Source organism: Tachyglossus aculeatus, chromosome 18, assembly GCF_015852505.1.
Source record: "Tachyglossus aculeatus isolate mTacAcu1 chromosome 18, mTacAcu1.pri, whole genome shotgun sequence".
In the NCBI taxonomy this organism is placed as follows: domain Eukaryota; kingdom Metazoa; phylum Chordata; class Mammalia; order Monotremata; family Tachyglossidae; genus Tachyglossus; species Tachyglossus aculeatus.
The window spans coordinates 7,328,712-7,343,022 of NC_052083.1; the positions used below are offsets into that span (position 1 = coordinate 7,328,712).

General features: G+C 49.3%; 1 protein-coding gene across 1 annotated transcript in view; it reads right to left on the reverse strand.

Moving 5' to 3' along the window:
• Nucleotides 1-14,311, reverse strand: part of ZFAT (zinc finger and AT-hook domain containing) — a 74,031-nt gene that overhangs the window by 22,563 nt on the left and 37,157 nt on the right. Inside the window, exons 9-11 of the mRNA XM_038760633.1 lie at nt 13,101-13,250; nt 11,236-11,409; nt 4,877-4,965 (exon numbers count right to left, since the gene is read on the reverse strand). Of these exons, the coding sequence (XP_038616561.1) occupies nt 4,877-4,965; nt 11,236-11,409; nt 13,101-13,250 (413 nt within the window). The remainder of the gene's footprint in view (nt 1-4,876; nt 4,966-11,235; nt 11,410-13,100; nt 13,251-14,311) is intronic.

Sequence of the window (14,311 nt, forward strand, 5' to 3'; positions counted from 1 at the left end):
ACAGCTGGCACCCACCGAATGGTTTTCATCAGGAAAAGCTTAGAGGCTGTTTAGCCAAGGCCCTGGAGGCCAGCTCCCATTCATTCAATCACATTTACTGAGCGCTTACTGTTTGCAGAGCACTGTACTAAGCACTTGGGAGAGTTCACTATAACATAACACTCAACCGATCCCTGATCCTGGCTGAAAGAGAGAAGCAGGGGCGTGCCTGCCCAGGACCTGCCAGAATAATTAGAATTGTGGTACTTGTTAAGCGCTTACTGTGTGCCAGGCACTGTACTAAGTGTTGGAGTAGATGCAAGATCATCAGGCTGGACAGAGTCCCTGTCCCATGTGGGGCTCACAGACTCAGTCATCAGCGGGGAGAGGTACTGACCAGAGAATCACTTTAGGTGGGCAGCAAGGTGAGTCTGGGCGGCGAAGGCCCTGCCCCGCCACCTAAAACCCGCTGACGACGAGAAACAGAGTGGTCTAGTGGATAGAGCACAGACTTGGGAGTCAGAAGGACCTGGATTCTAACCCCGGTTCCGCCACTTATCCGCTGTGTGACCTTGGGCAAATCACTAAACTCCTCTGGGCCTCCGTTAAGTTACCGCATCTGTAAAATGGGGGTTAAGACTGTGAGCCCCAAGCGGGACATGGACTGTGTCCAACTTGATTAGCTTGTATCTACCCAGGTGCTCTGAGCAGTACCAGGCACAGAGGAAGCGCTTAACAAATCCCTTAAAAAAAAAAAAACCACTACGGCACAGCGCTGGCCCTCTGCTGCAGTCGCTTTGGCTGCCGATGACCTCTGTTCATAGGGTGCTTAGCCATGGGCTGCATCCCTACTTATGGTGTTATGGGTCCCAGTGGAAACAAGTCGGGCAGAGATGAGAGAGAGAGAGACAGACAGAGAGAGAGAAAGCGCAAGTATTGCTAAGCAAGCCACGAACACTAGAATCAACTTCTCCGCATGGCTTCTTTGCCCTGAAGACATGGTGAACGCTCTGTCATCACCATCATTAAAAATTTCCTTTAAAAAGTTAGGTAACCAAACCATAATGGGAGAGATGCTCAGGTTCCCAGTTTATCAAACTTTCAATTACCTAAGCTAGATTTGGCCCCAATTAATTAGGATAATTTGCTTCGTACAGAACAGGAAATTAGAAGCAGCCCAAACACCCAGGCATTTGGTAAATTAATCTACAGTATGCAGAGAGAAAGAAACCGCGAGGCTCATCCTTCCTTTATCTGTGATATTTCATAAAACCGACTTGTGCATTTTCTGAGATACTTCAGGAAGATCACGCAACGAGAGGAACGCCCACACGATGTTATTTAGAAAAGTTAATTACATTCTCCGTGCATAATTTACTCCAGCCCATAGACCATCAAGCATTTTGATGGCCACAATTTTTTTTTTAACTGCTTAAATTTCGCTCATCTCAATTTGCTGTTTTACCGCATTAGAAGTATTTTGATCAAATATTTAATAGGTGATTTTTATTTCATTTCCCTTGGTTTCTGGGACGAACCGGGCCCAGGCTCCCAAACGTGCGGGACGGGGCACGAAGCACCGTGCAGAAAACGAGCTGTATCAGAGTCATCTGGGGACCTTGGTCGACGGTAACAGGCCGGAAGGGAGAGGTCAGAGACGGAGACGGGGAGATGAAAAATAAATCTGGAAAAGCCCTTTCTAGTGTCAGCATGTCTGAAGGAAAGCCGGTCCTTTCGCTTAATAGCTCTGACACCCCCGGGATTCGCTCGCTCGCTTGAGTGATTGAAGTCTCGGGCTAAGCCCAGACAGTTGTGTGGGGAGGGGAGAGATAAAAGTCAAATAGGGTATCGTGGCTATTGGGGAGGGGAGGCATTCTGGCATTGGGGCTGGGGGGTCGTGGTGAGGGGAGAATTTGTCTATCTCCAAAGCTGATAGCAACAGCTGACAACAGTCAATGCAAATGTCGCTACTTGTCATGAAGCCTCGTGACAAGTCTTGCCTGGGCACGGACGGACACACACACAAACTCCACCTCTCCCCCATCCCAGAGCATCTTCCCCTTTCCCAACAGTGACAATGATCTCCAGGAGCAGAGACTCTGCCCTAGCCCAGGTGACAAGAGGGATCAGGAAACTCCTGCTGAGTTGTGAGCAGAAGGGCTCGCAATGTGCCAAGCACTGTGCTAAGGATGGGCTCGCTCAATAATAATAATAATGATGGCATTTATTACGCGCTTACTATATGCAAAGCACTGTTCTAAGCGCTGGGGTAGATACAAGGTAATCACGTGGGGCTCACAGACTTAATCCCCATTTTCCAGATGAGGTAACTGAGGCCCAGAGAAGTGAAGTGACTTGCCCAAAGTCACACAGCTGACAAGTGGTGGAGCCGGGATTAGAACCCACGACCTCTGACTCCAAAGCCCGGGCTCTTTCCACTGAGCCATGCTGCTTCTCTGGTCAATGAACAGCCAGCTCCATGTCAAAGCTGCAGTACGGTGTGATAGGATAGCAAATCTATTTATTTTATTTTGTTAGTATGTTTGGTTTTGTCTCCCCCTTTTAGACTGTGAGCCCACTGTTGGGTAGGGACTGTCTCTATATGTTGCCAATTTGTACTTCCCAAGCGCTTAGTATAGTGCTGTGCACACAGTAAGCACTCAATAAATATGATTGATGATGATGATGATGATAGGTGGAAGATGGGGCTGAGGGGACAAGAGAGCCGGGTTCTCTGCCATTGGCCTGCTGTGGGCCCTCGGGCAAGTCACTAGCCTCCCTGGGCCTCAATGTTCTCATCTGGAAAGTGGGGGCAGAAAACTGCTGCCTCCCCATACCTCACAGGGATATGGCAAGGATAAGAGGAGATCATTGGTGTGAAAAGGTTTTGGGAAAAAATAAAAAAGGGTACCCAAGACAAGATGGTATTATTAATATTTGCTTTTCATCATTTTATAATACTACTACTACTGCTGCAAACAATAATAATAAAAAAGAAAGGTGAGGGCCAAGAAGCATTGAGAAGGAGGCCATGCTGAGCCGATTCCGATAAGATCGAGTTTAGGAACGCCCCAATTTCTGACAATTCCAATAAAGAACTTTGTTTTGGGGGTCTGCTGATGTAGTCTCTGAATTTTAGACGTGTTTTCTGGAAATCTCTGTAAGTCACTGTGATATTTTAAGAATGGCACAAATAGCAAGCATTTGTTCTATTGGTATTCTCACTGGTCCACACAGAGGGGCAAAGAATCGGACCACCCCCAAACCCCCCAATGAGCAGTCTGCCCAATGGGGTAGAGTGGCAGAAAATAACACGAGGAAGCGAACACCAATCTCTGCAATTTGATGATGATGATGATGATGATGGCATTTGTTAAGCGCTTACTATGTGCAAAGCACTGTTCTAAGCGCTGGGGAGGTTACAAGGTGATCAAGTTGTCCCACAGGGGGCTCACAGTTTTAATCCCCATTTCACAGCTGAGGTAACTGAGGCACAGAGAAGTGAAGTGACTTGCCCAAAGTCACACAGCTGACAGTTGGCGGAGCCGGGATTTGAACCCATGATCTCTGACTCCAAAGCCCGTGCTCTTTCCACTGAGCCACGCTGCTTCTCCATTTGCTTCTGCAATTTCTAAGGAGTCATACAGTCTTCCTCAGTGTGTCAGCTACCCTTCCGAATGTCAGCTCAGTATGGGCAGGGAACGTGCCCAGCTGCTAATTCTGTCATATTGTACTCTCCCAAGCATACCTACTACAGTGCTCTGCACATAGTAAGCGCTCAATAAATCCCCTTGATTGATTATCCTGATCTTCCCAAGCACTTGGCACCTGGTAAGTATTTCATCAACAGCATATCAATTATTGCTCCCATTAATCAATCAATGGTGCTTTCTGAGCACTTACCGTACGCACAGCACTGTGCTAAGCATTTGGGAGAGTACAAAACAACAGTCAGTAGACACATTCCCTGCCTTCAGCGAGCCTACTATTAACATTATCATCTCTATTATTCTCACCCTGTCTTCCTCTGCCATTATCTAGGTCACATGTGCAAATATTCCATTTCCCTCTCTTCAGTCAATCAATCAACGGTACTTACTGAGCACTTACTGTGTGCAGAGTCCTGTACTAAGTACTTTTTTTTTAGATGGCATTTATTAAATGCTTACTATGTGCAAAGCACTGTTCTAAGCGCTGGGGAGTTTACAAGGTGATCAGGTTGTCCCACCTGGGGCTCACAGCCTGAATCCCCATTTTACAGATGAGGTAACTAAGGCATAGAGAAGTAAAGAGACTTGCCCAAAGTCACACAGCTGACAAGTGGCAGAGCCGGGATTTGAACCGATGACCACTGACTCCAAAGCCCGTGCTCTTTCCACTGAGCCACGATGCTTGGGAAAGTACACTATAACAAAGTTGGTAAACACGTTCCCTGCCGACCTTTCTTAGGGTCTTCGGCTCCCCGGATTGTGAATTTATGAACCACTCGACTTCTGCTCCAACTCTTAAAGCCCAGGAATCAATCAATCAATCAATCGTATTTATTGAGCGCTTACTGTGTGCAGAGCACTGCACTAAGCACTTGGGAAGTACAAGTTGGCAACATAACAGGAAGGCATTTACGTCTTGGAACAGGGGATGGGGAGGCCTCCAGAAGGAGCCCCAACTTTGTCTGCCAAAGCCGCCTCGGATCCGTGAGGTTCGGAATCCTCTCGGTCGTCCTTCGGAGACCGGGTGGAGAACGGTGAGGAGCAGGAGGAGGATGAGGACAGGAATGTGGACCAGAAGGCACGGGAGGAAAGGGAGAGGAGAAATAAGAAGAGAAAGAGGAGCGGGAGGAGAACGAGGTCGTGGAAGCGGAGGAGGAGGCGAAGGGGAAGGAAGATGAGGATCTTACCTTAAAAGAGGCGTGTTGCTCCATGTGGCGGAGGAGTTGGGGCTGCTGGGCGGCATGATAGTCACACACGGTGCATTTAAACTGCTTCCCTGGAAGGAAGGGGGAGAGAAAAGGCTGGGTCAGGTGGGTGGTCCTAGCCCCTGCTACCGCCCCCAGAGATGGGGCCGGGCTGACCGCCGTGTCTGGTGGCCTGACGACCAACCAGAAATCTGGACCAGCAGGGAGACGGCCTCGGCCACTGCCCCCATCCAACTGAACAAGCCACGCGTGGGCCGCGAACCACCATCACCATCCCGGGATCGGCCGACCGCCTGCTGGGTGCCGAGCAAGCGCCGCGCACTGAGAGCTTGGGAGAATCTTGTACTTCCCAAGCGCTTAGTACAGTGCTCTGCACACAGTAAGTGCTCAATAAATACGATTGAATGAATGAATGAATCTGGCAGACTATTGATGATGATGGTAATCGAGTTTCCTCCATTATTTCTAATAATAATAATAATGGCATTTGTTAAGCGCTTACTATGTGCAAAGCACTGTTCTAAGCGCTGGGGGATACAAGGTGATGTGATTGTCCCCCATGGGGCTCACAGTTTTACTCCCCGTTTTACAGATGAGGTAACAGGCACAGAGAAGTTAAGTGGCTTGCCCAAGGTCACACAGCTGACAAATGGCGGAGCCGGGATTCGAACCCATGACCTCTGACTCCCAAGCCCGGGCTCTTTCCACTGAGCCATGCTTCTAATGGGAGATTACATCCTTGGGCATCTATCCCTTGAACCATTTGATAATTGTTTTGTCCTCAGCCCCACGGCACTTATGCATATATCCACAATTTATTGTCTGTTTCCTCCTCTAGACTGTTAGCTCCTTGTGGGCAGGAAATGCATCTACCAACTCTACCGTAGTGTACTCTCCGAACCGCTTAGTACATTGCTCGGCAACCTGGAAGCGCTCAATGAATCCCAATAATTGGTCTGCTAAGGACCTTCCTTCTGGACCGTGGCTATGGGCCGGAGTCACCCAACTGAACAACCCATTTGCTTAAGAATCAAAAGCACAGAGTGCTCTACAAAAGGATGAGCGTGGCCAAAAGACGATTACCACATCAAGAACAAATACTGTTTTATTAGATGAGAACAAGAGAGGAGGTTAAACAACCCCATCTAAGCTTAATAAAATAAACGGGTTAATGGCCTTGTTGCAGTGAAATTGCACTTACAAATCAAAAACGGCCTCCACACGCGGACAGCGGATTTTTGAGCCTGCTGCAGGAGATTCCGAGGTTATTGGTATTAATGGTTATAATAGCTCTTCGATTAGTACAGGAGAATGTTCTCTGTGAACCTATTCTGTGCAGCAGAGCACAATATATTGAATTGTGCTTCCCCTTCTCGGGAGGAAGCAGCAATTTAGCCTCAGTAATGAAACTCGAGGTAAAGAATGGGCTGGCTGCATGATCTCACATTGGAAGCAAGCAAGCGTGAGGGTGGCTCGTCCCCTCGGCCCGATTTCAAAATTCAGCTCTGCTCTTGTCTAACTGCTGCCGGCAGAAAGGTATGTGAAGACAAGGGTGTTTGTTTCTGTGCACTTTGCTGGAGAAACTTCCCAGGAGGAGGAGAAAAGGAAAGGGAGAAGGGAAAAGAAAGTACAAAAATGAACACCGCTCAACTTCTGGGATGTCTCTGCGTACAACCGAAGTACTGAGGTAGTTAAACAGGTTTATTAGATGGCTATGGCTGCTATAACCTCCCTGGGGATCTGAGACATTACCAACTTTTTGGCTTTTATTTCCCGTTTGGGAAGGTAGGCATTTCCAGTGCAATGATTACTTGAGTGTCAACATTCAGGGAAGCTCATAAAGTGGGTATAACAATGTGGGCCAAAGCCTTTTCATCCTGAACTCAAGCGCTTAGTAAAGGCTCTACACACAGTAAGCGCCCAATAAATACGATTGAATGAATGCCTCTACCTCAGAATCAACTTTCTCCTGTGCTTCATGCATTCAATCGTATTTACTGAGCGCTTACTGTGTGCAGGGCACTGTGCCAAGCGCTTGGGAAGTAAAAGTCGGCAACATACAGAGACGGTCCCTACCCAACAACGGGCTCACAGTCTAGAAGGGGGAGACAGACAACAAAACAAAACATGGAGACAGGTGTTAAAATTGTCGGAATAAATAGAATTCCTCAAATGCATTTCATCTGAACTTCCTCTACCTCCATACCATTGCCTTTAAAACACTCAATGGGCTCGCTCCATCCTACTTCACCTCGCCAACCTCCCAATTCAGCCCAGCGCACACATTCCACTCTATCGCCAGCTTACTCACTGGGCCCCGATCTCGCCTATATTGCCACCGACCCCTTACCCCCATCCTCCCCCTACCCTAGTTCTCCCTCCCCTTCCATAGACGCCGGACCACCACTCTACCCACCTTCAAATCATTACAAAGGTCACATCTCCCCCAGGAGGCCCTCCCGGATTAAGTCTTTTCCCCAGTTTGCACTCCTTTCTGCATTGTCTATGTACTTGGATCTGTGACCTTTGGACATTTGATATCTGCTCCGCCCCCAACCCCAGAGCACTTACATACGTATCTTTAATCATCATCAATCATATTTATTAAGCGCTTACTGTGTGCAGAGCACTGTACTAAGCGCTTGGGAAGTGCAAATTGGCAACATATAGAGACAGTCCCTACCCAACAGTGGGCTCACAGTCTAAAAAGTCTTTAGACTTTAAATAATAAAAGTAAAAGGAATAAAAGTAAAATTATTAAAAGTCTTTAATAATAATAATAATAATGACATTTATTAAGTGCTTACTATGTGCAAAGCACTGTCCTAAGCACTGGGGAGGTTACAAGGTGATCACATTGTCCCACAGGGGCAATCCCCATTTTACAGATGAGGGAAATGAGGCTCACAGAAGTTAAGGGACTTGCCCAAAGTCACACGGCTGACAAGTGGCAGAGTCAGGATTTGAACCCATGACCACTGACTCCAGAGCCCGTGTTCTTTCCACTGAGCTGCGCTGCTTTAAATCACATATTAAAAATTACTTATTTATTCATATATTCCCTGACTAAGATCTCATTTCCTCATCTCCCAGTTCTTTCCTCATCTCCCACTTCCTTCTGCATAATCCTTGCACTTGGATTTGCCCTCTTCATTCATCCTACCTTCAGCCCCACAGCACTTATGCGCATATCCATAATTAAAATATTTACGTTCATGTCTGTTTTTCCCTCTAGACTCTAAGGTCCTTGTGGGCAGGGAGCATTTCTACCAACTCTGTTAGACTGTACTCTGCCACGTGCTGAGCGGTGCTTTGCACACTGTAAGCACTCAATATGTATTTATTCCAGGACTGAACCACTCAGGAATCTCAATGCCCCACATTCCCAGCTTCCTCAGAAACACCTCACCCAAGGGGTCCACATGCCCACCGGCCAGGCAGGAAGGAGGCCTGTAAGAAGACCGAAAGGGGTCAGGCCTGGGAGCAGTGAAGTCACCGTGAGTCTGCAGAGGATCTAGGTCTTAAGTCTGGGGGAGAAACTGAGTCTTCAAATCATTATTGGAGCGTAAGAACCGGCGAGCAGAGAATGGGGGCCTCGCTCCCGCTGTCCGTGCCCAGCCAGTGGGGCAGCACACCGTGCCTGGGCACACTGCTGGGCATCCTCAGCATGACTCCGTCTGGGGGTGCCGGGAGTTAGGGTGTGTTAGCCTGCTCACCGAGCAGCAGCAGAGCCGCTGCCCACTGTTGTCCCTTGTTGGATTTTCAACCTCAGAGGCATCCCCCGCTGGCAGAGTCCCTGGTGCCTAGTGTCCTCAAAAATCTCCAGTGGCTACCAATCAATCTGCGCATCAGGCAGAAACTCCTCACCCTGGGCTTCAAGGCTGTCCATCCATCCCCTCGCCCCCTCCTACCTCACCTCCCTTCTCTCCTTCTCCAGCCCAGCCCGCACCCTCCACTCCTCTGCCGCTAATCTCCTCCCCGGGCCTCGTTCTCGCCTGTCCCGCCGTCGACCCCCGGCCCACGTCATCCCCCGGGCCTGGAATGCCCTCCCTCTGCCCATCCGCCAAGCTAGCTCTCTTCCTCCCTTCAAGGCCCTACTGAGAGTTCACCTCCTCCAGGAGGCCTTCCCACACTCAGCCCCCTCCTTCCTCTCCCCCCCCGTCCCCCTCTCCATCCCCCCCGTCTTACCTCCTTCCCTTCCCTACAGCACCTGTATAGATGTATATATGTTTGTACGTATTTATTACTCTATTTATTTTACTTGTACATATCTATTCTATTTATTTTATCTTGTTAATATGTTCGGTTTTGTTCTCTGTCTCCCCTTTCTAGACTGTGAGCCCACTGTTGGGTAGCGACTGTCTCTATATGTTGCCAACTTGTACTTCCCAAGCTCTTAGTACAGTGCTCTGCACACAGTAGGCACTCAATAAATACGATTGATTGATTGATTGATTGATTGGAGTCAGACGCTCAGCCTGCTCAGCCGGGCAGGGGCCAAGGCGGGCGGAGCACGAGTGACCGAGACGCTTGCCCTCTGGGTAGCTTCTCTGTGGTGGCAGCCGACAGCCAGCCCAGACCGCTCCAGCCATGGCACATGGGGGCCGGGATGAGGTGATCCGAGAGGATCCGTCTCCCTGCCGGATCCTTGGCTTCCTCCATCGCCCCCCGGGCTCTCCAGCCCGGCCTGAGGCCCCTGCCGGCATTCATCGGCCCGAGGTCTAGTGGATAGACCCCCTCTCCATCCCCCCCTTACCTCCTTCCCCTCCCCACAGCACCTGTATATATGTATATATGTTTGTACGGATTTATTACTCTATTTATTTGGACATATTTATTCTATTTATTTTATTTTGTTAATATGTTTTGTTTCATTCTCCATCTCCCCCTTCTAGACTGAGAGCCCACTGTTGGGTAGGGACCGTCTCTATATGTTGCCAATTTGGACTTTCCAAGCGCTTAGTACAGTGCTCTGCACACAGTAAGTGCTCAATAAATACGATTGAATGAATGAATAGAGCCCAGACCTAGAACTCAGAAAGACCTGGGTTCTAGTCCCGCCTCCACCACTTGCCTGCTGGGTGACTCTGGGCAAGTCACTGCCCTGTGCCTCATCTGTAAAATGGGGATTAAGACTGAGAATCCCACGTGGGACAGGGACTGTGAACAACTCAATTACCTTGTAATAATAATAATAATAATAATGGCATTTGTTAAGCGCTTCCTATGTGCAAATCAATCAATCAATCGTGCAAAGCACTGTTCTAAGCGCTGGGGAGGTTACAAGGTGATCAGGTTGTACCACGGGGAGCTCACAGTCTTAATCACCATTTTACAGATGAGGTAACTGAGGCCCAGAGAAGTCAAGTGACAGGCCCAAAGTCACACAGCTGACAATTGGCGGAGCCAGGATTTGAACCCCTGACCTCTGACTCCAAAGCCCGGGCTCTTTCCACTGAGCCACACTGCTACCCCAGCACTTAGAAGACTGCCTGGCATATAGTAAGCACTTAACAGATAACACAATAATTCTTCTTCTTATTATTATTACTTCCCTGTGCCTCAGTTCCCTCATCTGTAAAATGGGGATGAAGACTATGAGCCCCATGTGACTCATGGACTACATCCAACCTGATTCGCTTGTATCTACCCCAGCCCTAAGTGTCTGGTACGTAGTAAGCGCTTAACAAATATCATTAAGAAAAAATGGGGGGTGGGGGAGCAGCGTGGCTCAGTGGAAAGAGCACGGGCTTTGGAGTCAGAGGTCATGGGTTCAAATCCCGGCTCCGCCAACTGTCAGCTGTGTGACTTTGGGCAAGTCACTTCACTTCTCTGGGCCTCAGTTACCTCATCTGTAAAATGGGGATTAAAACTGTGAGCCCCCCATGGGACAACCTGATCACCTTGTAACCTCCCCAGCGCTTAGAACCGAACCTCCATCTCGCCTATTTCGCCGCCGACCTCTCGCCCACATCCTGCCTCTTGCCTGGGATGCCCTCCCCCTTCATAACCGACCAACCATCACTCTCCCCACCTTAAAGCCTTATTGAACATATTTATTTATTTCACTTGTACATATCTATTCTATTTATTTTATTTTCTTAATATGTTCGGTTTTGTTCTCTGTCTCCCCCTCCTAGACTGCGAGCCCACTGTTGGGTAGGGACCGTCTCTATATGTTGCCAACTTGTACTTCCCAAGAGCTTAGTACAGTGCTCTGCACACAGTAAGCGCTCAATAAATACGATTGATTGCTTTGCACATAGTAAGCGCTTAACAAATGCCATCATTATTATTATTATCATTATTTCCCAGCCCCCCGGCAAGGGGCTTCCACTCACCGTCCGCCGTGTGGAGCAGTTTGTGGCTCTTCAAGGTGCCTTTCGACTTGAACTTCTTGCCGCACATGTCGCAGAGGTGGGTCTTTTCGGTGCTGTGCCGGTTCATGTGAGCCTTCAGATTACTCTTGCTGCGGGTGGCGTACTCGCACTGGGAACACTTGAACGGCTTCACACCTACCGGGAGGAGGGCAGTTACAATCCCCACTCCCCAGCTCAGCCCCAAGGTGATGACCCCGAGTTGGGGGGGCAGTGGGGAGGGAGAAGGGGGCCTGGCGGCATCATTCGGCCCCTCTGCCTTTTCAAGGTGCTGTTTCCAACGGCCCCCGCCGGCTTACTCTATTTATTTATTTATTTATTTATTTTACTTGTACATTTCTATCCTACTTATTTTATTTTGTTGGTATGTTTGGTTCTGTTCTCTGTCTCCCCCTTTTAGACTGTGAGCCCACTGTCGGGTAGGGACTGTCTCTATGTGATGCCAATTTGTACTTCCCAAGCGCTTAGTACAGTGCTCTGCACATAGTAAGCGCTCAATAAATACAACTGATTGATTGATTGATTGATTAACGCATCCCCTCCGCGTGACTGGGCCAGGATGGACACCGAAGCATCAGCAGGCTGGCCGGGAGCAGTGGGCGACAAGTGGGCGAGCATGAGAAGCAGCCCGGGCTTTGGAGTCAGAGGTCAGGGGTTCAAATAATAATAATAATAATAATAATGGCATTTGTTAAGCGCTTACTATGTGCAAAGCACTGTTCTAAGCACTGGGGGGATACAAGGTGATCAAGTTGTCCCACATGGGGCTCACAGTCTTAATCCCCATTTTACAGATGAAGCTTCTCTGAAGCTCAGAGAAGTTAAGTGACTTGCCCAAGGTCACACAGCAGACATGTGGCAGAGCTGGGATTCGAATCCATGACCTCTGACTCCAAAGCCCGTGCTCTTTCCACTGAGCCACGCGCTCCGCCAATTGTCAGCTGTGCTACTTTGGGCAAGTCATTTCCCTTCTCTGGGCCTCAGTTCCCTCATCTGGAAAACGGGGATTAAGACTGCGAGCCCCCTGTGGGACAACCTGATTACCTTGTAACCTCCCCAGCACTTAGAACAGTGCTTGGCACATAGTAAGTGCTTAATAAATGCCATCATTATTATTCCTATCAAGGTGACAAGGTGACCCGCTGACAGGCCGGGCTCCGGACATAGCAGTTCCAGGAGCCTGAGAGCCTGGAGGCAGGGGGAAACTGAGGACATGGTCCCTGATAGGAAACTGGACTCTGTGCCTGTCCCTGGGAATGGAGACTGACTGGAATCCTTCAACTGGAGGTCCCTGCATGTGATTGGTGGTGATGGACATGGAACAAGACTCCGGCCCATGAAGGTTCCTGATGAGCCTTTCCCAGATTAAGGCGCACTTTTCCTCATCTCCCACGCCCTCTGCATCACCCTGACTTGCTCGCTCCCTTAGCTCTCCCCCACCCCACCCTCAGGGTACTTAGATATCTGTAATTTTATTTATCTGTATTGATGTCTGTCTCCCCGCCTCTAGACTCGTTGCGGGCAGGGAAGGTCACTGTTTTATTGTTGTATTGTACTTCCCCAAACGCTTAGTACGGTGCGCTGTGCACAGTAAGCGCTTAATACGATTGAATAAACGAACGAAGGTGTCACGGCCAAGGGGAGAAGCCCATCCCATCCCCTTCGAAAGACACAGGCCCGGTGGGGAAAGAGCGAGGTAAGAAACCTGAGCCAACGAGGGCAAGAGATGCTTCTATTGCGACCGTGCGAGCGAATGGCACCCTCCAGGAGGGAGGTAAGCGGAAACTCAGGGGCGCACGAAAGCGGAAAGCCGCCCGGCGGCTGTTTACCTTCGTGAGCCCAGATGTGCCGCTGGAGGTCTGAGCCGTTCTTCATGAAATAAAAATCACAGTAGGGACACTTCACGGCTCTTTTCCCAATCAGTCCTTTCAGTTGTACCCTGCGGCCAAGAATCTCGGAGATGGTGTTCATTGAGACTTCTGGAGGGGGAACGGAAGGACAGCGAGGGTCAGCGGACAGAGACGCCCTGGAAGGATATCTCTATTAATAATAATAATTATGACATTCGTTACGTGCTTACTATGGGTCAAGCACTGTTCTAAGTGCTGGGGTAGATATAAGGTAGTCCGGTTACAGTTGAGGTAACAGCCAGAGAGAAAGTTAAGTGACTTGTCCAAGGTCACACAGCTGATCAGTGGCAGAGCCGGGATTAGAACCCACGATCTCTGACTCCCAAACCCGTGCTCCTTCCACTAAGCCATGCCGCTTCTTTGTGACTGCCTCTCCATCTAGACTGAAAGCTCATTAAAGGCGGAGGACCTACCCATCACCTCTGTTGTATTGGACGCTCCCAAGCGTGTAGTACAGTATTGTGCACATGGTAAGTGCTCAATAAATACCGTCGATGACGATCCCTCGCTGGACCACCCCAAAACCTGTCCCTGGCGTTCAGACAGGAGCCTATCAGAAGGGATCCGGCCCCGGTCGCCCTGGGACGCTTCCTGCGTCAGAGGCTGAGCAGAAGCCCGTCACTTAAATCCACTCAGTCAATAGTATTAATTCATCATCATCATTCAGCGCTTATTCTAGTACTTGGGAGAGTACAATACACCAAAATTAACAGATCCAGTACGCGTCCCAGAGCAGAAACCCAGGAAAGGCCAGAGGTATGGTGCTCTGCACACAGTAAATGCTCAATAAGTTTTATTTAATGTCTGTTTCCCCCTCTACAGCGTAAGTTTGTTTTGGGCGGGGATTGGGTCTACCAACTCTATTGTATCTCTCAGGTGCTTAGTAGAGTGCTCTTCACACAGTAAGCACTCAATAAATACCAGTGATTGATGGGAGCCGGCTGTGCCTGAGAAAGCCATCCTACCCCTCTGTCCCTGAGGGGACTCGCTCACCAGCCCCACGCTGGGACCCCCAGAAGTTTCCAGTCCTCACAAGCTTCTCAGCGTGCACCCCACGGGGTGGGAAATGGGCTCCCCTTCTCCTTCGGTCTCCTCAAACCCACCGAGTTCCAGCCAGAGTCCCAGAGGCA